This window comes from Hylobates moloch, unplaced genomic scaffold, assembly GCF_009828535.3.
Source record: "Hylobates moloch isolate HMO894 unplaced genomic scaffold, HMol_V3 SCAFFOLD_3, whole genome shotgun sequence".
Lineage (NCBI taxonomy): Eukaryota > Metazoa > Chordata > Mammalia > Primates > Hylobatidae > Hylobates > Hylobates moloch.
In genome coordinates, this window is record NW_026652278.1 from 69,751,023 (window position 1) to 69,777,762 (window position 26,740).

The 26,740-nt window shown below is 43.3% G+C and overlaps 1 protein-coding gene and 1 long non-coding RNA gene across 5 annotated transcripts in view; both read left to right on the forward strand.

Annotated features, from left to right (window-relative positions):
• SAMD8 (sterile alpha motif domain containing 8) overlaps nucleotides 1-16,565 on the forward strand; it is an 83,198-nt gene extending 66,633 nt beyond the window's left edge. For all 4 annotated transcript variants that reach the window (XM_058436401.1, XM_032140719.2, XM_032140728.2 and 1 more), the window contains exons 3-6: nucleotides 422-517; nucleotides 4,385-4,502; nucleotides 12,580-12,730; nucleotides 12,902-16,565. In XM_058436401.1, coding sequence (XP_058292384.1) covers nucleotides 422-517; nucleotides 4,385-4,502; nucleotides 12,580-12,730; nucleotides 12,902-13,206 — 670 coding nt within the window. In that variant the 3' untranslated portion in view covers nucleotides 13,207-16,565. The remainder of the gene's footprint in view (nucleotides 1-421; nucleotides 518-4,384; nucleotides 4,503-12,579; nucleotides 12,731-12,901) is intronic.
• A 318-nt stretch (nucleotides 16,566-16,883) lies between these two features.
• Nucleotides 16,884-19,116, forward strand: LOC131383079 (uncharacterized). The gene is made up of 3 exons (XR_009212822.1): nucleotides 16,884-17,376; nucleotides 17,496-18,000; nucleotides 18,049-19,116. It is a non-coding gene; the product is annotated as an uncharacterized LOC131383079 (long non-coding RNA).
• Nucleotides 19,117-26,740: the final 7,624 nt, after the last annotated feature.

A 26,740-nucleotide genomic window follows, 5' to 3' on the forward strand; every position in this document is an offset into this window, starting at 1 on the left:
AACTTAGGTGCCTGAGGTGGGAGGAACACTTGAGCCCTGGGCTATCTAGGCTGCAGTAAGCCGTGATGGCGCCACTGTACTGCAACCTGGGTGACAGAACAAGACCCTGTTTCAAGAACAACAACAACAACAAAGCATCAAGTTCAAACCCTGATTGTTTGCACTCTGAAAAGAGCACTTCATGCAAGAAATGGGCCTTTCTCCCATTGTCCTTTGTGGGTAGTCCTATATCCAGATCTCTGTGCTATAGGATGGGAGAAAAGGGTTGCCACTTCTTTTTTTTTTTTTTCTTCTGGTATTTGCTGTCAAAAGTTATATAAAACCAATTTTAAGGTCATTATTAAAAGAGCACCTTACTGAAAAGGGTAGCATCATTCACATGTATACTTCTTCAATTCAAAATCATTTTTTTCTGTTCCAGCGTTCCTAGAATCCCGTGGGCCTTTGCCATGACAGAAGTATGTGGCATGATTCTGTGCTATATTTGGCTCCTGGTTCTTCTTCTTCACAAGCACAGGTACCTCATTACTCCACTAAATGACTGAAAATGTTTTGACTGTTGTATCAAGATCATAAAATCTTATCTTTCTCTTTGCAGTTTCCTTGTTAATTTCCTTCTCTGGTCATTGTGACATAGTTATTAACAAAGGATTTTGAGTTTGATCAGTAAGAGTCAGCCTAAGATAATATCTAGATATTTAGTAATAATCCTGAATGCATTTTGCATGGAAAGATCAGAGATGCCCTATGGCTGATCGTGATCATCTCTGATCTAAAAAAAGAGGCCGGGCACGGTGGCTCATGCCTGTAATCCCAGCACTTTGGGAGGCCGAGGCAGGCGGATCACCTGAGGTTAGGAGTTCGAGACCAGCCTGACCAACATGGAGAAATCCTGTCTCTACTAAAAATACAAAATTAGCTGGGCGTGGTGGCGCATGCCTGTAATCCCAGCTACTCGGGAGGCTGAGGCAGGAGAATTCGCTTGAACCCCGGGATCAGACCTTGTGGTGAGCTGAGATTACGCCATTGCGCTACAGCCTGCGCAACAAGAGCGAAACTCTGTTTCAAAAAAAAAAAGAAAAAGAAAGCTAAGAAAGCCTTATCTTTCTTTAGAAACAAACTGGAAATGTTACTTTCTGTAGGATAGAAACTCTTCCAAGGACATTCTTTGGTCACATGTTTAGATGGAAGAAATTTTCTCTGCTTGGAGGAGGCCCATTAAAAAAGAGATTATTGGCTGGGCGTGGTGGCTCACACTTGTAATCCCAGCACTTTGGGAGGCCAAGGCGGGCGGATCACGAGGTTAGGAAATTGAGACCATCCTGGCTAACACGGTGAAACCCCGTCTCTACTAAAAATACAAAAAAAATTAGCCAGGCATGGTGGTGGGTGCCTGTAGACCCAGCTAACTTGGGAGGCTGAGGCAGGAGAATGGCGTGAACCCAGGAGGCAGAACTTGCAGTGAGCCGAGATTGTGCCACTGCACTCCAGCCTGGGCGACAGAGCGAGACTCTGTCTCAAAAAAAAAAAAAAGAAAAGAAAAAGATTATTAGCCAGGCACAGTGGCACATGCTTGTAACCCCAGTACTTTAGGAGGCTGAGGCAGGAGGATTGCTTGAGCCCGGGTGTTCAAGACCAGCCTGGGAAACATGAGGAGACCCTGTCTCTACAAAAAATTTAAAGATTAACCAGGTGTGGTGGCACATGCCTATAGTCCCAGCTTCTCAGGAGGCTGAGGTGGGAGGATTGCTTGAGCCCAGGAGGTCAAGGTTGCAGTGAGCTGTGATTGTGCCACTGCACTCCAGCCTGGGTGACAGAGACCCTGTCTCCAAAAAAAAAAAAAAAAAAAAGATTATTTTGCACAACATGTACATATAGTCTGTGTGGTTTACTTCAGATGGTATAGGAAGTTGCTAAATTGGAAAGTGCTTCTTGGCACTTTCACCAAAAAATGTAGAGGAAAGAATTTATTTACTTTCATTTTATTTACTTTTACTGCTTCTTGTGGAGCAGGGCTAACTCACAGGCAGTGTACCCACAGTCAGACAGGAAGAATTTTTTTAATTAAAAAAAGGAAGCCTGGGGGCCTCCTTTCCTAGTTTAATGGGCAGGAAGAATTAGTGGATTTAAGCAAAAAAACAAGGCATTGTAAGCAAAAAATTAAAGATAAAATTAGTAGATATTGCATAAGAGCTCCTGAGGGGGTTTAAAAAAATTGTAGATATGTGAGCTTTTGAGATTGCTTAAAAAAAAAAATTGTAGCTTCTGCTGTCCATTGTCTTTGGAACACTGGAGAGAGGAACAAGGATAGTTGCTCGAGGTTTTGACCTTTCTCCTCACCAGGAAGTGCTTGAGGTAAACCACATTGATAAGCGTTAGGTCCTAAGCAGCAGTTATTTCAGTGTTCCGAAGGTGAAAAGAAAGGTTGTTGGTTACTATTCTTATCACACTTTTAGGCCACATTGAGCCTCATTCTCTCCCATTTTGTCCTGTTTTGCAGCAATATTTTAAATTCTGGATTGCTTAAAACCAGAGGTGGTTTTAAAATATGTGTATCATTGCTGCTTTCTGGTTAACTTTGCCTCACAAGACCTCATGAATTTGAATTTATCTACTCTTCAAAACTGGAGTTTACTTTACAGGAAACCTTGGTAGGTTTAACAAAGCATAGAGAGAACCCGTTAAATCCAAGTGTTAATGTTTACTTAGTCAAAGAAAGTGTTTCTCAAAGTGTTTGTACCACTTTCATTAGAATCACCTGGGTGCTTGTTAAAATGCAGATTCCTAGGCTCCATCTCAGGAGTGCACACTAGTGCTTGAAACATACCTAGCCTTGTGTTCAGTGCTTTTTCTGAGGGTGGGAGGATGATTTCAAAAATATGTGATGTATGGTCCCTGTCCTCAGGAATCTTAGTCCAACAGTACTGGTGTTGTCACAGTGCAGTTCATGATTACCCAAGTAACAGTTATTCAGAATTTTTATTTGATATATACTTGATATAAAGATTTTTTTTTAAACATAGTGTTTTATAGCTTAAGTTTAAGTTAAGAGAAGTTAGAATGAGTATTCGATAGCTACTATCATTAACTAATTTACAATGGGTTTTTTTGTTTTGTTTGAGATAGGGTCTTTCCCTGTCACTCAGGCTAGAGCGCAGTGACATGATCGTGGCTCACTGCATCCTTGACCTCCTAGGCTCAATCAGTCCTCTCCCCTCAGCCTAGGACTGCAGGTACACACCAACATGCCTGACTAAATTTTGTAGACAAGATCTTACTGTGTTGCCCAGGCTGGTCTCAAGTGATCGTCCTTCCTGCCTTGGTCTCCCAAAGTTCTGGGATTATAGACGTGAGCCACTGCACCTAGCCGACAGTGTTATTAATGAGCAAAAAACTCCCTGGAATCACAGGTGTTTAACTTTACCCCTTTTTTTTTGTTTTTTATTTTTAGTTTTTGAGACAAGTCTCATTCTGTAACCCAGGCTAGAGTGCAGTGGCACAATCATAGCTCACTGCAGCCTCCAACTCCCAGGCCCAAGCAATCCTCCCACCTCAGCCTCTCAAGTAGTTGGGATCACAGGTGTGCACCACCACATCCAGCTCCTTTTTTAATTATTTGTAGAGATGAGGTCTGGTTATGTTGCCCAAGCTGTTGTCAAACTTTTGGACTTAAGCAGTGCTCCCACCTTGGCCTCCCAAAGTGCTGCAATTACAAGCGTGAGCCACCATCCCCGGCCAACTTTATTTCTTATAAATAATTTAAGAGCAATTTTCAGTAATAGGACTAACACCAGGCTTACTTGTCTTCTGTCTTGTATAACTCTTTTACTTTCTCTTAGCCATATTTTCTTTTTTTTTTTTTTGAGACGGAGTTTCGCTATTGTTGCCCAGGCTGGAGTGCAATGGTGCAATCTCAGCTCACTGCAACCTCCACCTCCTGGGTTCAAGTGATTCTCCTGCCTCAGCCTCTCAAGTAGCTGGGATTACAGGCATGCACCGCCACACTTGGACTCTTAGCCATATTTTCTTATCGGTGAAATGATGCTCTATAATTTAGGTCTGTATTGTTCATTATGGCAAAATTTAAATTAACTAAAATGAAATAAAATTTAAAACTCAGTTCCTCAGTCATACTGGCCACATTTCAAGTCTGTAAGATCCACATGGTATATAAATAGCTTCTTGGACAGTATATGGAACATTTCCATCATTGCAGAGAATTCTGTTGGACAATGATGCTTTTGATGGTCTTTAAGATTTCTGTCCTCTTCAAAGAGTCTAGTGATTTTTCTGTTTGCTCTTCCTTGAAGTAAATATTTGATGCCTGGGGGTTTTTGGTTTGTTTTCTTCTGATCTTTCCCCCTTTTTGGTTGATCTGTTACAGGTCAATACTTCTGCGAAGGCTCTGTAGTCTGATGGGAACTGTATTCTTGCTTCGCTGCTTTACCATGTTTGTGACCTCCCTCTCCGTGCCAGGACAACACCTGCAGTGTACTGGAAAGGTAGCCTGCTACCTTCTTTATCATTCTTGTTCTTGGTGGGTTGATGGCACACTATATGCAATGGGGCTAAAATTTTGCTTATAGTATTAAAATGTGCTTTTTAGTATCTGCAATGTCTATAAAAAAAAACTATAGAAATAATTTGGTAAAAGTCTTAAGCCAGATTCTACCTCTCTGTTATTTCTGTTGAAACTTGTTTTATGCTATGGAGCTATAGAAAACAAGTTTCTTTCGGCCGGGGGCAGTGGCTCATGCCTGTAATCCCAGCACTTTGGGAGGCCGAGGCGGGAGGATCACGAGGTCAGAAGTTCAAGACCAGCCGGGCCAAGATGGTGAAACCCTGTCTCTACTAAAAATACAAAAATTAGTTGGGCGTGGTGGTGGGCACTTGTAATCCCAGCTACTCGGGAGGCTGAGGCAGAGAATTGCTTGAACCCGGGAGGTGGAGGTTGCAGTGAGCCGAGATCGTGCCACTGCACTCCAGTCTGGGCAACAGAGCGAGGCTCTATCTAAAAAAAAAAAAAAAAAAAAAAGTTTCTTTTGACCGAGCGCAGTGGCTCATGCCTGTAATCCCAGCACTTTGGGAGGCCAAGGCGGGTGGATCACGAAGTCAGGAGTTTGAGACCAGCCTGGCCAAGATGGTTAAACCCCCTCTCTACTAAAAATACAAAAATTAGCCAGGCGCAGTGGTGGATGCCTGTAATCCCAGCTACTTGGGAAGCTGAGGCAGGAGAATCGCTTGAACCTGGGAGGCGGAGGTTGTAGTGAGCCGAGATCGTGCCACTGCACTCCAGCTTGGGCGACAGAGCGAGACTCTGTCTCAAAAACAAAGAAAGAAAGAAAACAATTTTCTTTCAATTAGCATTTTCCCTTTCCCACCATCCTCAGCATTTTAAAAGTTTCTCATATGGCATGCTCTGGTTCCTTCACTGTCCTCCTCACTCCTTTAAAAATGTTGCCAGGCAGGGCCGGGCACGGTGGCTCACGCCTGTAATCCCAGCACTTTGGGAGGCCAAGGTGAGTGGATCACGAGGTCAGGAGATCGAGACCATCCTGGCTAACACGGTGAAACCCCGTCTCTACTAAAAATAAAAAAAAATTAGCCAGGCGTGGTGGCGGGCACCTGTAGTCCCAGCTACTCGGAAGGCTGAGGCAGGAGAATGGCATGAACCTGGGAGGCGGAGCTTGCAATGAGCCGAGATTGCGCCACTGCACTCCAGCTTGGGCGACAGAGCGAGACTCTGTCTCAAAAAAAAAAAAAAATTTGCCAGCCAGGTGCAGTGGCTCACGCCTGTAATCCCAGCACTTTGGGAGGCCAAGGCGGGTGGATCACCTGAGATCAGGAGTTAAAGACCCAGCGTGGCCAACATGGTGCAATCTACTAAAAATACAGAAAATTACCTGGGCATGGTGACGGGCACCTGTAATCCCAGGTACTCGGAAGGCTGAGGCATGAGAGTCGCTTGAACCCAAGAGGCGGAGGTTGCAGTGAGCCAAGGTGGCACCATTGTACTCTAGCCTGGGCAACAAGAGTGAATCTGCATCTCAAAAAAAAAAAAAAAGTTGCAGTTTGACAACGTAGTCAACACTCTAAACTTTACTCTTTCTAAGATAAACAAAATAATGGCTGACTTTTGGTTTTCATTTTTTATTTTGTGGATTTCTTTTGCTGTACTGTAGACATCTCTTCTCATTAAACAGAGAGAAGAAATTATGCAGATGGGGACAAAATAAGACTGAAAATCACCTGTACTTTATATACAAAATTGGCTAAAATCTATATACAGATTTGCAAAGAATTTTGTCCAAATTATATACAAATTTGGACAAAAGAACTCTACTCTCCTAGGCCTCTATGCTTTAATTCTGTGTTCTCACATATTCAAATAAATGTATGTGTTAACACGTTTGTAATTATTTTAATGTTGTTTGTAACAGCATTCAAGTTCACTTCTTATACTGCAGTATCATAGCTGAAGTAGGGAAGATTAAGCAGCCAAAGGAGATCAAGAGCTAAAAATATACCCCTGAGCTAAAGGGTGACAAAACTTTCTCCTGGTATTAGGAAGGCTTAGACTGACCAGTAAGAAAGGGGGAAGGGTTGATATGACACAGGATTTCATGTAAAGGAAATGTTTTGTTTTTAAGGTAAAAGCTGTTTTGAGGTCTTTTTTTCTTTTTCCAAAAAGGAAAAGTAATTTTTTCAAATTATAAAATTATATGTTTATTATAAAAATTCAAATTATATAGAAATGTATATATTAAAAAGTAAAAATTCACCTGATTCTTTTTTACCACACCCTATAATTAATACAGTTAACAGTTGTGTGCCGCGGCCGGGCTTGGTGGCTCACGCCTGTATTCCCAGCACTTTGGGAGGCTGAGGCGGGCAGATCACAAGGTCAGGAGTTCAAGACCAGCCTGGCCAATATGGTGAAACTCCATATCCACTAACAGTTGTGTGTATAGCCACACAGACCATTGTTAAGCATACTTACACATTCATATAAGTTTTTTTGTTTTTTGTTTTTTTTTGTTTGTTTGTTTGTTTGTTTGTTTTGAGGTGGAGTCTTTCCCAGTCGCCCAGGCTGGAGTAGTGTGGCGCAGTCTTGGCTCACTGCGACCTCCGCTTCCCAGGTTCAAGCCATTCTCCTGCCTCAGCCTCCCAAGTAGCTGGGACCATCATGCCTGGCTGTTTTTTGTATTTTTAGTAGAGACGGGGTTTCTCCATGTTGGCCAGGCTGGTCTCGAACTCCTGACCTCAGGTGATCAGCCCGCCTTGACCTCCCAAAGTGTTGGGATTACAGGCGTGAGCCACAGCGCCTGGCCTTCATATAAGTTTTCATAGATACTTTTTAAACAAGACAGGATTATATTGCAAACATTGTTCTTTAGCCTACTTTTCTTTTTCTTTCTTTTTTTGAGATGGAGTCTTGCTGTGTCACCCAGGCTGGAGTGCAGTGGTGTGATCTCAGCTCACTGCAAGCTCTGCCTCCCAGGTTCTTGCCATTCTCCTGTAGTCCCCAAGTAGCTGGGACTACAGGCGCCCACCACCATGCCCGGCTAATTTTTTTGTATTTTTAGTAGAGACGGGGTTTCACCGTGTTAGCCAGGACGGTCTTCATCTCCTGACCTCATGATCCGCCCACCTTGGCCTCCCAAAGTGTTGGGATTACGGGCATGAGCCACCGTGCCCAGACTCTTTAGCCTATTTTTCATTTAATAGTATGTTGTTTACTTTTTTCTGAAGAAGTACATGTGGTCATATTCATCTTTTTAACAGTATTCCATTGTGGCTACCAGGCTCCAAATGATGTACATTTTGGTTGTTTCAAAATTTTACTATTTATAAACAGTGCTACAGTAAACATTCTTGTACATTGTGCTTTTGCACTTACTCAGTTATCTCCTTAAGATAAATTATTGCAAGTAAAATTATAGAATTAAAGGACATGCATATTAAAAAATATAATATGGGCTGGACGAGGTGGCTCATGCCTGTAATCCCAGCACTTTGGGAGTCCGAGGTGGGTGGATCACTTGAGGCCAGGAGTTCAAGACCAGGCTGGCCAACATGATGAAACCCCATCTCTACTAAAAATACAAATAATTAGCTGGGCATGGTGGCGGGCACCTGTAATCCCAGCTACTCGGGAGGCTGAGGCAGGAGAATCACTTGAACCTGGGAGGCAGAGGTTGCAGTGAGCTGAGATCACACCACTGCACTCCAGCCTGGGTGACAGAGCGAGAGTCCATCTCAAAAAAAAAAAAAAAAAAGTGATATGTATTGCTGAAATACACACTTGAAAAGATGAGTTTTTCACTACTGCCAACATGTATGCATGTCAGCTCTCACCCTCTTGCCAGCAGTGCCATTCTGATTGATGAAAGGTAATATCTGATGCTTTTATGTTCTTATTTTTTATATTTTACATGTTTAATTTATTTTGAATTTGTTTCTGTGCATAGTGTGCGCAGTTTCTCCAAAATAGTATGCTGTGTACATGGTATGAAGAGTTTCACCCAAATAGTATTCTAGTTGATTAGGGGAGATTTTATTGTATTTTAGTCATTGTTTTTTTAAGACAGATTCTCGCTTTGTCGCCCAGGCTAGAGTACAGTGGCGTGATGATAGCTCACTGTCAGCCTCAAATTCCTGGTCTCAGGCAGTCCTGCGTCAGCCTCCTGAGTAGCTGGGACCACAGGCACACGCCACCACACCCAGCTAATTTTTTTTTTTTTTTTAGATGGAGTCTTTCTCTGTTGCCCTGGCTAGAGTGCGGTGGCGTGATCTTGGCTTACTGCATCCTCCACCTCCCAGGTTCAAGGGATTCTCCTGTCTCAGCCTCCCGAGTAACTGGGATCACAGGCGCCCGCCACCACACCCGGCTAATTTTTGTATTTTCAGTAGAGATGGGGTTTCACCATCTTGGCCAGGCTGGTCTTGAACTCCTGACCTCATGATCCACCCGCCTCGGCCTCCCAAAGTGCTGGGATTACAGGCGTGAGCCACCGCACCTGGCCTAATTTTAATTTTTTTTTTTTTGTAGAAACAGGATTTCACTTTGCTGCCCAGGCTGGTCTCGAACTCCTGACTTCAAGTGCTCTTTCCATCTCCCCCTCCCAAAGTGTTGGGATTACAGGCATGAGCCACAACACCCAGCCAGGACAGATTTTAAAGAAGAAAAATATAAGCTTATTACACTGAAAAGAGAAAATTTTCTGTAGCTAAGGGATTTAATTGTAGGACAGCCGCCGACGAGAGGGATATCTGTGCATAGGGCTGCAACATATGCTGCAAAAATAAATTAGATACCATTCTTCTATGGTATAAACAGCCCTTTTTCTGTCTCTAATGACTGTTTTTATCAGTTGGTTATATATAGATATTTCTACTCCAATCTGACCTAAATACTGTTAATTGCTTTGAATTATAATATAACCTACTTATTGACCCGTATTATTTGCAGTAATTGTTATAAATAGAAATCAAATCCCTTACAGTGAATTCCATAAGGTACTTTCATTATAATAAATTAATTGCTTGAAATTGCATTCCCGGAAGTAAGGGGTTTGAGGACAGAGCCAAGAACATGCCTATTTTTGAAATTTAGAAACACTTAATGCATATTTCTACACCTTCTCTTGTCAAAACATACTATTCATTCTGCTCTGTTGTGTTTCGGTTTTTATTTTTTGGAAGGATATATGAGATATTTAAGATGGGAAAGGATGGAGAGATAACTGCCTTTTGACTGGCATAACTAGTTTCCTATCCTTGGTTGAGACATTTTCCTACCAGTCTCTTCTGTTTATTTACTACATGATTTTTTACTTTCTCAAGAGTAATATCTCTAAGCCCGTGTTCATAGTGATCACAGAAGAACCAAACCCATGTGTATTATCTTTCTTTCTCTCTAATAATAAATTCTTCTTCCTTTCTTTCTCTCAAATGAGGCAGAAAGGGAAAGCTGGGCAGTGTATAATCAGCGGGTGATATTCCTAATGAGATCGTGATATCTATGAAGTTGTTTATTTTGGTCATATTTGATAGAATCTTTAAGACATAGGGCTTTGGAATTGGGCTCCCTGGGTTCACATCCTGATTGTATTACTTACTAGCTATGTGACCTCTCTAAGCCAGTTTCCTCATCTGTACAGTTAAATCACTTCATAGGATTGCTGTGGAAATTAAATGCAGTAACATATAAAGCACTTAGCAGCATGCCTTGCACATAGTAAATGTACATAGAATTTTAGCACCTTTTTGTACCATTATTATGTTATTATTAAATTTTATTATTATAATAATATTAGTATGCCTTTTTGTGTGTGGGTTTTTTTTGTTTGTTTTTTTTTTTTTTTTTGAGACGGAGTCTTGCTCTGTCGCCCAGGCTAGAGTGCAGTGAGGCTAGAGTGCAGTGGCGTGATCTCTGCTCACTGCAAGTTCCACCTACCAGGTTCACGCCATTCTCCTGCCTCAGCCTCCCAAGTAACTGGGACTGCAGGTGCCCGCCACCACGCCCGGCTAATTTTTTGTATATTTAGTAGAGATGGGGTTTCACCATGTTAGCCAGGATGGTCTTAATCTCCTGACCTTGTGATCCACCTGCCTCGGCCTCCCAAAGTGCTGGGATTACAGGCGTAAGCCACTGCGCACGGCCTCTTTTTTTTTTTTTTTTTTGAGATGGAGTTTTGCTCTTGTTGCCCAGGCTGGAGTGCGATGGCACAAGTTCCACTCACCACAACCTCCCCCTCCCGAGTTCAAGAGATTTTCCTGCCTCAGTCTCCTGAGTAGCTGGGATTACAGGCATGTGCCACCACGCCCAGCTAATTTTTGTGCTTTTAGTAGAGACGGGTTTCTCCATGTTGGTCAGGCTGGTCTTGAACTCCTGACCTCAGGTGATCCACCCACCTCGGCCTCTCAAAGTGCTGGGATTATAGGCATGAGCCACCGCACCCAGCAGTATGCCTTTCTTTTTTTAAGTGACTGTCCCTCTTTTGTAAAGCAGTTATCACTCAAGGTCTTCCTCAAAATGGACTGCTTTTTTAGGCGTATGTGTGAGAGTTGGGATTAGGTTTGGCTGTTGATAACTGGAAATTCAAAGTGGCTATGGTTTAATAAACACACAATGGTTTATTCTCTCTCAAAAAAGAGTCTGAAGGTAGGTACACAAGGTCTGGTATGATAATTTTACTAAGTCATCCAAAAAAACCCCATAATTCTTCTGTCTTTCTGGTCTGCTATCCCAATACTTGGCTTGTATCCTCAAGGCCACTTTGTGGTCCAGGATGGTTGCTGGAGTTTCACCTCCAGTTGAATGAGTCTGAGTTGTAGACTAAAAGAAGGAAAGGTAAAAAGTTAGAAAAGACTTCCTCAAAACTGTTGTTTCTTACCTTGATAAGTAGCCTTCCCAGAAACCCTTAACAGTTCTACTTAGATCTTATTGTACAGAACTTAGTCACGTGGCCACACCTAGCTACAGGCTGGGAAAGGCAATATTTTGGCTGAATTCATTGCTGCCTCAATATATTTGAGATTCTGTTACCAGTGAAGAAGAGGAGAGTGGATGTTGAAAGGTAGACATTGATCTCCGTCTGTCATAGCCTACATCTTATTGGCAAGAATAGCCAAGCAACTACTACTGTGATAGGATTAAAAACTTGGAGATGTTTTTGTGTTATAGAGAACTTTTTATTATAAAGGAACTCCTAGTAAAGGAGTTCATGTTACAGTGATTTCATTTATTTATTTATTTATTTTTAATTAATTAATTAATTTTTTTGAGACAGTCTTACTCTGTCGCCCAGGCTGGAGTACAGTGGCGCAATCTCAGCTCCCTGCAACCTCCACCTCCCAGGTTCAAGTGATTCTCCTTCCTCAGCCTCCCTAGTAGCTGGGATTACAGGTGTGCACCACCACGCCTGGCTATTTTTTTTTTTTTTTGAGACGGGCTCTCGCTCTGTCACCCAGGCTGGAGTGCAGTGGCGCAATCTTGGCTCACTGCAAGCTCCGCCTCCCAGGTTCACGCCATTCTCCTGCCTCAGCCTCTCCGAGTAGCTGGGACTACAGGTGCCCGCCACCACGCCCGCTAATTTTTTGTATTTTTAGTAGAGACGGGGTTTCACTGTGGTCTCGATCTCCTGACCTCGTGATCCGCCCGCCTCGGCCTCCCAAAGTGCTGGGATTACAAGCATGAGCCACCGTGCCCGGCCTGCCTGGCTAATTTTTGTATTTTTAGTAGGGTCGGGGTTTCGCCATGTTGGCCAGGCTGATCTTGAATTCCTGACATCAGGTGATCCGCCCACCTCAGCCTCCCAAAGTGCTCGGATTACAGGCGTGAGCCACTGCGCCCAGCCTGATTTCATTTAATTACCAAAATATTTCTGAGTACAGCCAAGCTTTGCCCACCCATTCTTGAAGTCTGGCTGGAATTTGTTAGACTGAGGGCCTAGCTGCTTTGGCTTAGATCTTATTTCTAAGTTATTCAGCATTTGAATTTCAATAGGAATGGATGTTGGGAAGTTCCCACCTCCCTAAGCATTTGAAGCACTAATTCATAACTTTTCTTTGTAGATATATGGCAGTGTATGGGAGAAATTACATCGAGCCTTTGCCATTTGGAGTGGCTTTGGTATGACCCTGACTGGCGTTCACACATGTGGAGATTACATGTTTAGTGGCCACACAGTCGTCCTAACTATGCTGAATTTCTTTGTCACTGAATGTAAGTATCTTTTTAGTGCTTCTATGCATATTAGATAACTAGCTGCAGTGAAGGCTGTGGGAAGGGTGTCAGATCCTGTGAAGAATGGCAAAACAGCCTGACCTGAGAAACGTGACTGAGAAGCACTGGAAGGAATGTAGCTTTAAAATGATCTTTCTGTCCTTTTCCTAGATACACCAAGAAGCTGGAATTTCTTGCACACTTTATCCTGGGTTCTCAACCTCTTTGGAATCTTCTTCATCTTGGCTGCCCATGAACATTATTCCATTGATGTGTTTATTGCTTTTTATATAACAACAAGACTCTTTTTGTACTACCATACTCTAGCCAATACCAGAGCATATCAGCAGAGTAGGAGAGCAAGGATTTGGTTTCCCATGTTCTCTTTTTTTGAATGCAATGTTAATGGCACAGTACCTAATGAATATTGTTGGCCATTTTCAAAACCAGCAATAATGAAAAGACTAATTGGATGAATACTATCTTTCTAATGAATTTGTGATTAAATATATAATAGTTGTTGAAAATGAGTAACTTTGCGTTCTCCCCCTAGGTTGTTCTTAGATGCCTGGCTTATGTGTTGACAAAGTAAAGTTTTCTGTTCTGAGCGAAGTTATGATTATAAAAAGCAAGAAAGAACAATCAAGAGTCCTTATGTAGCTGTTTGAACAGAAAGCTTAAGTAGATGTTTTCTGCCCCTTCTCTTTAGGAAGACTTAATGTTGTGATTGAAGTCAGGCTGTACCCTTACCTGTTGAGTATTTGCTTATTGAACTTTAAACAAGTCAACTTGAGCAATTTGCTGGTTGAGGAATTTTCATTGATTTCCAGTAGGGCTGTAGTCAAGAAATAATATGTTTTGAAGCTCCTTATTACCTTTAGAAGAAGAAACCCTACCAAGTGATCAGTACTTGTTCTTTGGACTAATCTCTGTTTCAATTTAAAAAATGCAACCATGGGACATGATCTGTTTTACTGACAAACAGTTTTCGCCTTCTGAACCATCTTTAAATATACTGAGCATACCAGGATGCCTGAAATAAGAAGAGAATGAAAGAGGCCATAGATGACGTGACAGAGTACTGGCTAGGATGCCATTGGTCTCCTCATTAATGCAAATGTAGGGCTGGCATATTTCACCAAAGATGCAACAAAAGATGCAGTGCCTATTTTGTTCTGAGGGTTCAGTGTGACCATCAGTGAGTATTCATGAGGGAAAAATGGCTGCATCCATAAAAATAAATGGGCTTAATGTTGGTGGTATAGGTACCCAGAATAACTTCTTTGTGCTATAGTTGTTAGATGACAGTCCAATTTTATGCTTTTTAATGGTGTTATTTAATGAGCCAAATAGGAGTGTTTTACCAGATGTTAGATAAAGTTCTTAATGTCATTAAGTAGGGAGGTATGCATGCAAAGAATTGTTTTCTCCTGAAAAGAAACTTACAGCACGCAAAATATAACTTTTTGGTTTTTGAAATTTATCATTCTTGGCTGTTGGAAGTAAACAGTCTCAGACATACTTGGATATGAAAAAGTTTCATTGTTTTTTACTTTTAAATATAATGGTGTATATACATTCTTTCTATTTAGTCTTAATTTGGCAGTCAGGAAGTGATATAACTTAGCTGCTATTTACAACACTAGAAATTTAGTACTTTAAGTAATTTCACCTCTATGATAACATTTGTTACTTTATTTTTAATGATTTTTTACAATAGTTATGACAGTAGGATGGTTATGGAATTGGAATTTAAACTCCCAACTAATGAGCTTAGCTGCTTGGGACATTAATTATGTAGTTTTTACATTCCATTTTAAAACAAAAACTTAGAAAAGGTGCTGGCATTCTGAGGCCTGCAATTAGGCCACATAGCAGAAGCTTGCTCCTTCTTTATCTGGGTGAAATATTTTATTTTTGCACTTTGAGTCATATTCCCACCCCTGTATAAGCTACATGGGAGCCTGAATGAATTGGGTAGGAAGGAAATTATGCAAACAAGTCTCAGCTAGTGCTGAATGACCCCAATTTGTGTCTGCTGTGAACATTATTTTTTTATTTCTCACTTGAGAAATGCTGCAAGGCAATTCAACTTTTATGCTTTTAAATCTCACACCTCAGAATCTGATATCTTAAATTGCTGATTCTGTTACATGCTAGGAACAAAATGCCAACATCTCATGTAAAGAAGTTACATAATCATGGAAAGTAAAGGATGTTTCCTATGCCAGTTAGAGTGGTTTGACCCTTGAGGCCAAAAGATGAGTTACTGTTATTTTTCTACATGACAGAACAGACTGAATTTAGCTAGGGAGGCACTGATGTTGGCTTTTGGGAAAGGGTTCAAAAAACTCTATGGCATCATTAATGTTAAAATGTTAAGCCGAGTGCAGTGGTGCAAGGCTGTAGTCCCAGCTTCTGAGGAGGCTGAGGCAGGAGGATTGCTTGAGGCCAGGAGTTAGAAGCTGGAATGTGTTATGATAACGCCTATGAATAACCACTGCATTCCAGCCCGGGCGACGTAGCAAGACCCATTCTCTTAAAAACATGGCTGGGTGCAATGGCTCACGCCTGTAATCCCAGCACTTTGGGAGGCCAAGGCAGGCGGATCGCTTGAGGTGAGGAGTTCGAGATCAGCCTGGCCAATATGGTGAAACCTCATCTCTACTAAAACTACAAAAATTAGCTGGGCATGGTGGCACGCACTTGTAATCCCAGCTACTTGGGAGACTGAGGCACAAGAAACACTTGAACCTAGGAGGTGGAGGTTGCAGTGAGCTGAGATCACTCCACTGCACTCCAGCCTAGGTGACAGAGCGAGACTCCTTCTCAAAAAAAAAAAACAAAAACAAAAACAAAAAAACAAGTTAGACTGGGTGCAGTGGCTAATGCCTGTAATCGCAGCACTTTGGGAGGCTAAGGCAGGAGGATCACTTGAGCTCAGGTAAACGAGACCAGCCTGGGCAACAAAGTGAGACCTCGTCCCCACAAAAAGTTGTTGAGAAAATTAGCTGGGCGTGGTGGTGCATGCCTGTGGTCCCAGCTACATGAGAGGCTGAGGCAGAAGGATCACTTGAGCCCAAGGAGGTTGAGGCTACAGTGAGCTGTAATCATGTCACTGCACTCCAGCCTTGGTGACAGAGTGAGACCCTGTCTCAATCAATCAGTAACAAAAACTTAAATAGCTATTAACCTCAGTCTTCTTTCCTTCATATAAATTCTATTCTAAGACCAAATAGAAAAATAAATGCAACTAACTTTGCAGAGCTATTGGCATTGAGAGTACCTAACAACAGACTGCAATGGGGATTGTAAAATAACTTTTCAGCCTTGCACTTGCTCATATATGTTTTGAGAAAAATGTAAGTTAGGTATAACTTATTGTTTTAACTATTATAAGGCAGTGTTTACATAAATTAATCATCTCTTTCTTGGAAAACATTGAGACAAATTTATTTTCAGTTTTACTTAAACATTTATATTTTAGTTGCTTTTTGTTTTGTCCAGAAATTTCCAGATTTTGTCTTCATTTCTTTTTCTGGTTAAAATCTAAACCATAGTGAAGATAGTATTTATGTTTACATTTTATCTGTGAATGTGGCTAAGCAGAGAAGCTACATGGCTTTGGTCTACATATTTTTTGACCTTGTATTTGGTTCTATAGTTGCAGACTTGTGAAGGCTTAAATCATCATGGAGACTTTAGTATGAAAGGAACTAAAAGGTTTTTGGTTTGGGGATGAAAACTGGGGGTTATGTTGCAAGTCTTCGATGCATTTTCTGTGTTCCTGGGAGCAGTGTTGCCTTTTTTTTCCTTTTCCTTTTTTTTTTTTTTTTTTTTTTTTTTTTTTTTTTTTTTTTTTTTTTTGAGGCAGAGTCTCGCTGTCGCCCAGGCTGGAGTGCAGTGGCGCAATCTCGGCTCACTGCAGGCTCCGCCCCCCGGGGTTCACGCCATTCTCCTGCCTCAGCCTCCCGAGTAGCTGGGACTACAGGCGCCCGCCATCTCGCCCGGCTAATTTTTTGTATTTTTAGTAGAGACGGGGTTTCACTGTGTTAGCCAGGATGGTCTCGATCTCCTGACCTCGTGATCCGCCCGCCTCGGCCTCCCAAAGTGCTGGGATTACAGGCGTGAGCCACCGCGCCCGGCCTTTTTTTTTTTTTTTAAGACCAGGTATGGTAGTGTTATTGAAGGGTAATTGAAGAGTTGGTAGAGAGTAAGAGGTTTTGAAGGAGGCAGGTTTGCTGTTGTCACCAAATAATTTGGGGGAAACCTTTCGTGGCTGTGCTGCAAGAATTCTTTATGTGGCTATCCTCTCCATAGTTCTCTGACCAGAATTGCAAGGGCAAAAATAGAACTTCTAGCTCTATTTGTTTGTATCCTTTGAAATCAGAACTTATCCTTAGAACCAGTCAGTTAAATAATGCGGACAGGCCAGGCGCGGTGGCTCACGCTTGTAATCCCAGCACTTTGGGAGGCCGAGGCGGGCGGATCACGAGGTCAGGAGATAGAGACCATCCTGGCTAACACGGTGAAACCCCGTCTCTACTAAAAAAAAAAATACAAAAAATTAGCCGGGCGAGGTGGCGGGTGCCTGTGGTCCCAGCTACTCGGGAGGCTGAGGGAGGAGAATGGCATGAACCCAGGAGGTGGAGCTTGCAGTGAGCCAAGATCGCGCCACTGCACTCCAGCCTGGCTCAAAAAAAAAAAAAAAAAATTAATGGGATGTGGACCCTCCTGTAGTCCAGTATGCGCTTGAACCCAGGAGGCGGAGGTTGCAGTGAGCCGAGATACTGCCACTACACTCCAGTCTGGGCGACAGAGCAAGACTCCATCTCAAAAAAACAAAATAAAATAAAATAATAATGTGGGCTATTCAGAAGAAAAAGTCAGTGACAGACCAGAACCCACTGGATCAAGAGACCTGCAGGGATTGTAACTCTTTACTCTGTGAGCAGTGGTGTTTCGTGCCCTGTCTCTGCCTGTGTGTTTTTACTAAGAATTCCAGAAATCCTATAGTTTGTAAATGGGAAACAGAGGAACCAGATTCTTTTATGGCTGATAAGAAACAGTCTGTTTTAGAAACATTTGTTTGGAAAGTATTACTCATGTATTCACAAAGTCATATTTATAACACTAGTCTGCTTTGACTGTATTCAACAAAAGGCAGTTTCACCATTAATTTCATAGTAAGCTTTTTTAAAGGATTCTAGATCTAAATTGCCTAAGAATGTTAACCACATTCTTGTTTTAAACTCTCTAATTTAATACATGTAATTATTTGATAGTCTTTTATAGACTTAGTTTTCTTCATACTAAAGGTAATGATAATATAGTCATTTGCCAGTTCTTTAAGGTATTCAGGCATTTGAGACAAGAAAGCTCTCTTGTAGAATAGTCCAATTGCTTTCTTAAACAGTACTGGTTTCATTTAGACAGTTTCTAAGCCAGCAAAGTTGTCCATTTTAATGCCAACTTGACAGTTTAACAGTTTGTGTTTGTAAGCAGTTTAGCCTGAATTACCCCATACTGCTATCGAGGAGAATTGTTAGTAACATCAAAGGTCAGAATGCTTCAGGTGACTAATAAGAACGGAAAGAGACTGAGTAGGTTTTTTGTTTCTTTTCCCTGTCTTTGAGTAACTTTGAATGACTAAAATTAGTATGAAACTAGGTTTTGGACCCCCTTCTCACCTCACCCGGATGTAATGCCACCAATTTCAAATAACTAAAATGTGACCAATTACTTTGCTTCAAGTTCTATACAAATATCTCTGAAATCTGTAAGCCATATTTCAGCTATTCTGGTTTTTAAAATACATTCTACCCTAAATTAACCAAAGGTCTTTTTATTCAGTGTATTCCATGTTTCAGCATAAGGAAAGTTTGTGCCTGATACGGCAAGAGAAAGAAGACTATGGTAATTTCATTGTTACTTCAGGTCTCTTTCAATCTGAAGGACTGGGTTGTCTGGAGAATTGAACATAGCCAAGCAATATTATCAATTAGTAATGTCATCTTAAAAATGTTCAGTTTTACTAAGTTTTATTCAGAAGATCTATGTATTATTAGAAAAATGAAGTATTTCTGATATGGAACAAAGAAAGTGGAAACTGGTACTTAATGGGGGAAGCAAAATTAGCTTGGACTAAAACGGACATGTTTTGTTTTGTGAATTCTACCTAAATGTCTCTCTATCCACAGAGAAACTAGTATTACTTGAAGATGTGAAAGTTCCTGTGGTAGCCATACCTTGAAGCACAGTGTTTGTACATAAGTAAATATTCTTGATTCTAAATTAAATCCAGATTTAACTAATATATATTATTTTATATCTTTGTTGTATTAAAATGTTTAAAAACACTAAAAATAAAACATTTGAAAGTTGGATTGCAGTTTCTTATTTAAATGTCTTTGCATTATTAATGGAGCTGGTCAGTTTTTTACATAATGAATTTTAGTTTTTGCAAATGATTGGCCAGGTGCAGTGGCTCATGCCTGCAATCCTAGCTCTTCGGGAGGCCAAGGCAGGCTGATCGCTTGAGCCTAGGAACTCCAGACCAGCCTGGGCAACATGGCAAAACCCCGTCTCTACAAAAAATACAAAAATTAGCCAAGCGTGATGGTGCACATCTGTAGTCCCAGCTACTTGGGGAGACTGAGGCAGGAGGATTGCTTGAGCCTGGGAAGTCGAGGCTGCAGTGAGCCGAGATCATGCCACTGCACTCCAGCCTAGGTGACAAAGTGAGACCCTGTCTCCAAAAAAACAAGCAAATGATTGAGCTCTGCAACTTTAAATCTGTGGAACTTAGTCCAGAACTGTGGAGTAGTTAGAATGCTAAGCATTGTCACAGGTCCAGGACCGTATCAGCTTGATCCGCGACTTGACTTGTCTTCTTGATCACTGCTAATATGTAGCCTCTGTAGCGCTGGCCCAGCTAGTCTTTTTGAGAACTCTGGGAAAAAATAGTCCAGAAGAGACCTCAAGGAGCTTAGTGGAGTAGAAAATGCACTGGGTTTAGACTCTGATGACCTGGGTATAAGTTGTGTTTCTGACATGATTAAGTTTTTCTTCAAACCTCCGCTTAACCTTATTTAAGTGGAAAAAAGTGCCTACCACATAGGTTGTATTAAGGGCCAATTTATGAAAGTACTGTAGCCTTGCTCACGGAGATGTTAAGATGAGGGTGCTAAGGTAAGAGAGTGCCTCAGAGGAGCTCAGTTGCCACCTTCAGCTGGAACTTTGAAGATGCCCAAATGATAGTTTTAAGGCTTCTGGTAGAGTAGCATGACATTTAAATGCCGTATGTCCTCAGTTCACGGGGCTCCCATGAGAGCCAGAAATACGGAACCACCAAGACCTGCTCATATTCCAACCTTAGGAGCCCTGGGTCACATTATGAAGTGAATGTCTGTACCTGATGGTTTTTTTGGTTGTTGTTTCTGTTTTGTTTTGAGATGAAGTTTCGCTTTTGTTGCCTAGGCTGGAGTGCAGTGGCATGATCTCGGCTCACCACAGTCTCCACCTCCCAGGTTCAGGCGATTCTTCTGCCTCAACCTCCCAAGTAGCTGGGATTACAGGCATGCGCCACCACACCCGGCTAATTTTGTATTTTTAGTACAGATGCGGTTTCTCCATGTTGGTCAGGCAGGTCTCAAACTCCCAACCTCAGGTGATCCGCCTGCCTCGGCCTCCCAAAGTGTTAGGATTACAGGCATGAGCCACTGTGCCCGGCCTACAAACATATTTTTTTAATTTTAAATGTTTACATTATTTTACTCCAATTGTAGCATATACATATATATGTACATATACACGTGGTTTCATACCTTGCTTATTTCACTTATCATGTTCCAATGCCTTCCAGCCAAGGATGAAGGACACACTTTAGTTGAATAAGTTGGGTTTATTGTTTGTTATAATGGAGAGTACACACCATGGGGAGTTGTGGGGCATCTCAGTGGGAAGGTGTTGGAAAGGATAGGATGTGGGCTTGAGTTACACAGCTTCTGGGGAAGGTTTAACTGAAGTGGGAATCTGTTCTGATTAGATGGGGGTATTTCTATTATTGAATATCTTAATATATCTTAACAAGGCAGGAGGAGCTGGGTGCAGTGGCTCACGCCTGTAATCCCAGCACTTTGGGAGGCCAAGGCGGGCAGATCATGAGGTTAGGAGATCGAGACCAGCCTGGCCAACATGGTGAAACCCCGTCTCTACTAAAAATACAAAAATTAGCTGGGCGTGGTGGTGCACGCCTATAGACCCAGCTACTCGGGAGGCCGAGGCAGGAGAATTGCTTAATCCACACCATTGCCAAAGCAATGTATTACAGAATTTTTTTATGTTTGCCAATTTTATAGATTTTATTTATTTAGTTTTTTGAGACAGAATTTTGCTCTTGTTGCCCAGGCTGGAGTGCAATGGTGTGGTCTCAGCTTACTGCAACCTCTGCCTCACGGGTTAAAGTGATTCTCCTGCTTCAGCCTACCAAGTGGCTGAGATTATAGGAGCCTGCCACCACGCCCTGCTAATTTTTGTATTTTTAGTACAGACAGGGTTTCACCGTGCTGGCCAGGCTGGTCTCAAACTCCTGACCTCAGGTGATCCACCCGCCTCAGCCTCCCAAAGTGCTGGGATTATAGGCGTGAGCTACTGCGCCTGGTCTAAATTTACGTTTTTTAAAATGATATCTTAATTCCCTAGCTACAGCGCCTGTAGTCCTAGCTACTCGGAGAGGCTGAGGCAGGAGAATGGCGTGAACCCGGGAGGCGGAGCTTGCGGTGAGCCGAGATCGCGCCACTGCACTCCAGCCTGGGCGACAGAGCGAGACTCCGTCTAAAAAAAAAAAAAAAGATGTGTAGGATCTGAGCTATGGAAGATGTTTTGAAAGAATATTTATTAAACATTTATTGGGTACCTATTCTATGCCAGGCACTGTTTAAGTGCTAGTGGTTCAGTGGTAAACAAAACAAAGCCCCGGCCTTCAGGAATCTTACTTTCTAGACAATAAACACATATGAGAGAGAGAGAGAGAAAAAAAAGCATTCCTGGCAGTTGTCAACTAGTAATTGACCTGGGTACAGTGGCATTCTCCTACTGAACATAAGCAATTCTATAGAATATCATCATCAGATGAGGACCCTGCCTGGCTGTAATGGATCCTCTTCACTCGTAATCATGCCTGAGCAGCAATAAAGACACCGTGCAGCCACAAAAATAGCCATACACCCCTCTCCTGATTAACACGGGCAACTATTACTTTGTTCCTTCATAAGAATTAAGATTCCGAATTGCCCCAGCTTTCTGAAAGCACTCAATCCAGAGCAGCAGCCTACTTGGTTGCTTTCCTAAACCTTCCTTAAGAACACCTAACACAAGCCCAAATCCTGTACCAGCCCCACCTAACACTCTCTTACTGAGATTCCCCTCCCTTCTCCAGGTGTTTAGTCTTTCTCGCTGTAGGAAGTTTAATTAAAAACCTACCTTTGGCTGGGTGAAGTGGCTCACACCTATAATCGCAGCACTTTGGGAGGCCGAGGCAGGTGGATCATTTGAGGTCAGGAGTTCAAAACCACCCTTGCCAACGTGGTGAAACCCTGAGTCTTACTAAGAATACAAAATTTAGTCAAGCATGATAGTGCACACCTGTAATCCCAGCTACTTGGAAGGCTGAGGCAAGAGAATCACTTGAACCTGAGAGACAGGTTGCAGTGAGCCAAGATGGTGCACTCCGGCCGGGCGCGGTGGCTCACGCTTGTAATCCCAGCACTTTGGGAGGCCGAGGTGGGCGGATCACGAGGTCAGGAGATCGAGACCACGGTGAAACCCCGTCTCTACTAAAAATACAAAAAAAATTAGCCAGGCGTGGTGGCGGGCGCCTGTAGTCCCAGCTACTCGGAGAGGCTGAGGCAGGAGAATGGCGTGAACCCGGAGGCGGAGCTTGCAGTGAGCCGAGATTGCGCCACTGCACTCCAGCCTGGAGGACAGTGAAAGTCAGTCTCAAAAAAAAAACAAAAACAAAACCTAACTTAGTTTTACTGAGGTGTACTCCTGGTGATATTTAGCTAGCAGAAATTGCCTTCAGGCAGCCCAAACAGCTACGACAAAAAAAAAAAAAGAGAACAGCTAAAAGGATAGAGTGACAGGGAATGCTCACTACTGAGATAGCACTAAAGGAAGTCCTTCTGCAGAGGTGGCATTCGAGCAGAGGCCCTGGATGAAGTGAAAGCCATGTGGGGCAGAGGGAATAGCAATTGCACAAGCCTCTGGAGCAGACTTGGCATGTTCTACAAACAATAAAGAGTTTGGTTTAAGAGTAAACAAGTGGAAGAGTCATTGAAAGTGGGTCGGGCACATGGCTCATGCCCGAGGATCACGAGGTCAGGAGTTCGAGACCAGCCTAACCAACATGATGAAACCCCATCTCTATTAAAAATAGAAAAATTAGCTGGGCGTGGTGGCACACACCTGCAATCCCAGCTACTCAGGAGGCTGAGGCAGGAGAATTGCATGAACCTGGGAGGTGGAGGGTGCAGTGAGCTGAGACTGCGCAGCCTCCCAGTACTTTGGGAGGCTGAGGCGGGTGGATCACTTGAGGTCAGGAGTTCGTGCCCAGCCTGGCCAAAATGGTGAAACCTTGTCTCTCCTAAAAATACAAAAATTAGCCAGGTGTGGTGGCAGGCACCTGTAGTCCCAGCTACTTAGGAGGCTGAGGCAGGAGAATCGCTTGAACCTGGGAGGTGGAGGTTGCAGTGAGCCAAGATCGTGCCACTGCACTCCAACCTGGGCGACAGAGTAAAAACTCCATCTCAAAAAAAAAAAAAAAAAGTGACTGAACATGAACTTAGAGAAGTAGCTAGGCTCTAGTCTTACAATCCTTGAAGGTCCTGGTGAAAACTTAAGCTTTGCTTCAAGTGACATGGGAAGCCATTGGCGGATTTGGGTTTTGTGCAGGGGAGTGACTCACATCCCCACCTCATATCTCCATTGTAGCTGGAGTGACATGTGTAGGCCAAGGCAGAGAAGGCCTCCGCCACCCAGCTCTTTCTGTGTAGGCCAGTTTGCCTGGCCCTGGACCTTGAAAGTTTCATCAAATGCTTCTGGGTGCTTTATTAGGAGCGTGGAAGAATTGAAGGATGCTCAAGGAGACGAAAGCTGCAGCAGAGCCAAAGGAAAATACAGCGTGATCTCAGAAGTGCTGCAGTGGGACAAAGCAGCCCTGGATAGAATGGCAAGCAGGATTTTTTTTTTTTTCTTTGAGCTCTGTCACCCAGGCTGGAGTGCAGTGGCTCAATCTCGGCTCACTGCAAACTCCGCCTCCCGGGTTCAAACAATTCTTCTGCCTCAGCCTCCCGAGTAGCTGGGACTACAGGCGCCTGCCACCACACCCGGCTAATTTTTTGTATTTTTAGTAGAGACGCGGTTTCATCGTGTTAGCCAGGATGGTCTCAATCTCCTGACCTCATGATCCGCCCGCCTCGGCCTCCCAAAGTGCTCAGATTACAGGCGTGAGCCACCGCACCTGGCCGGCAAGCAGGATTTTTAACTTTTCTTTGCTTAAATTTTTTATTTTTTTAATGCACAGGCTGACAAACTAGAGTTATGAGATCCTTTTTTTGGTTCAGAAGTCAACCTTTGCTGTTGGTTACCAGCAGAGGGTGCCACAAACCTCCAGCAGCCCTTGTGCCTTTGTCACAGGAAGTCACTGGTTTGAACAACATAATAGGTGTGCTTCAGAATCACCTAGCTTGTTAAAACACATTGCTAACCTCTACCTTCCGCCTAAGTGGGAGGAATTTTTATTTCTGACAGGTTCCCAGGTGAGGCTGAAGCTCCCAGACTGGTTCTTCCTCAGGAAGTGATCAGAACCCCCTGAAGAGCCTTTCACCAACACCCACAGCTTGACGCAGCGTCCCCCAAAGGCATTTCAGAACAAGCTGGAGTGAAAACGCAGGTGTTCCCCAAGCTCCTGGGTTCCCTCCTCCCTCCCCTGGGCTGTTGTGAAAGTACTGAACGCTGTAAATTAGTAATCTCCATACAAATGATCACGGCCAGCATCTTAGCTTTTTATTCCTCCCTCCTATCCTTTCATTTTGGTATCTAATTGTGCATTTTTAGTGTACAGAAATAGAATTTTTTTTTTTTTTTTTTTTTTTTGAGATGGAGTCTCGCTCTGTCGCCCAGGCTGGAGTGCAGTTGCGCAATCTCGGCTCACTGCAAGCTCTGCCTCCCGGGTTCACGCCATTCTCCTGCCTCAGCCTCTCTGGTAGCTGAGACTACAGGCGCCCACCACCACGCCCGGCTAATTTTTTTGTATTTTTAGTAGAGACGGGGTTTCAGCGTGGTCTCGATCTCCTGACCTCGTGATCTGCCCGCCTCGGCCTCCCAAAGTGCTGGGATTACAAGCATGAACCACCGCACCTGGCCTTTTTTTTTTTTTTTTAGACAAAGTCTTGCTCTGTCACCCAGGCTGGAGTGCAGTGGTGTGATCTCGGCTCGATGCAACCTCTGCCTTCTAGGTTCAAGTGATTCTTGTGCCTCAGCCTCCCAAGTAGCTGGGACTACAGGTGTGCGCCACCACGCCTGGCTGATTTTTTGTATTTTTAGTAGAGATGGGGTTTCACCACGGTGGCCAGGCTGGTCTCGAATTTCTGACCTCAAGTGATCCACCTGCCTTAGCCTCCCAAAATGCTAGTATTACAGGCATGAGCCACCGTGCCCGGCTAGAAATACAATTGATTTTTAATTGCTGGCCTTTTATCCTGTGACAGTGCCAAAGTCATGTTCTAGGAGTTCTTTTGTAGATTTGTTAGTGTGTTTACATAGTCATAGACAATCACATCATTTCTGAATAGGAACAGTTTTATCTTTCCCCCTATTCCATTTTGAACTCTGGTTTCTCTAGTGGCCAGAACTAGATCTGCCGACCACATTCTGTCATGATATTTAGAGGCAGATAACACACCAGTTCACAAAGCAACTTGACAGTATTCTGAATCCTAGCAAAGACCACTAAGGACAATGAGGGGGAAAACATCTGAAATGATTAGGCCACTGGCCCTGAAATGAAGGAGACCTAGCCTTGATGAAATAGTTTGTTCTCATTGGCCAGAGCTAGCGAGTGGAACCCCTACCTGCCCACAGTGGGGAAGTGCCTAGCCCTGAGCCTCACCTTGAGCACAGTCCTGCTTCTCTGAGCCAGAGTTCCTGAGTGGGTCCAGTATCTGAGCCGTGGCATCCGAGGGGACTCTGAGGCAAAGCCTTGGGTGGAACAGGGCTTGGCAGAGGTGGAGGTGGCCCTCAGCCCACTTGATAGGTCAGTGGGAATTGGGAGCTGCTCTCTCTTGGAGTGCTTCAAAAGGAAGGCAGGAGACGGGGCTTCTGATCTAGGCAGCAGGGAGAGTGAATTTGCCCTTTCCTGGACAGTAGTGAAATGGGGGCAGATGGCGTCTGGGGGGGTGGCAGTGTAATGTGTTTGCGCCCTCTCCCCCATATGCTGCTGGGTGTCTTCATAGAGAGGCACAGGGAGCATCGCCTCCCTTGGCCCAACCTTTGCCAAGCCCCCGTCCTGTGGACTGGCTTCCCAGGTCAGCTCACCAAGCAGCTCCCGTTTACACAGCTTCATCCACCCTCTGCTCCTAAATGTAAAGGTAGCCATTGTCTTCTCAAGGCAAATATCAGCAAGCCTTTGGCTTCCCACTCTGGACTCAACCCCTCACCCTCTGCAATCCTTCCTATTAAAGCCATCTAAAGTAGAAATGGCTGCTAATCTCAACTCCCACACTCTAATGGGGCTTGGTTCAAGGGGAAGACCTGGGTTCTGTCTCTTAGTCATGATGTAATGGGACTGTGTGTGAGGTCAGGCAAGTCACCAAACTGCACTGTCTCAATTTTCTCCTTTGATATAATGCATGGTAATATTTGGAAGGCAGATAGCATAGTGGTTTAAGGACACAGACTCAGAAGCCAAGTGCCTGGATTCAAATCTTGGCTCCTCCACTTACTGGCTGA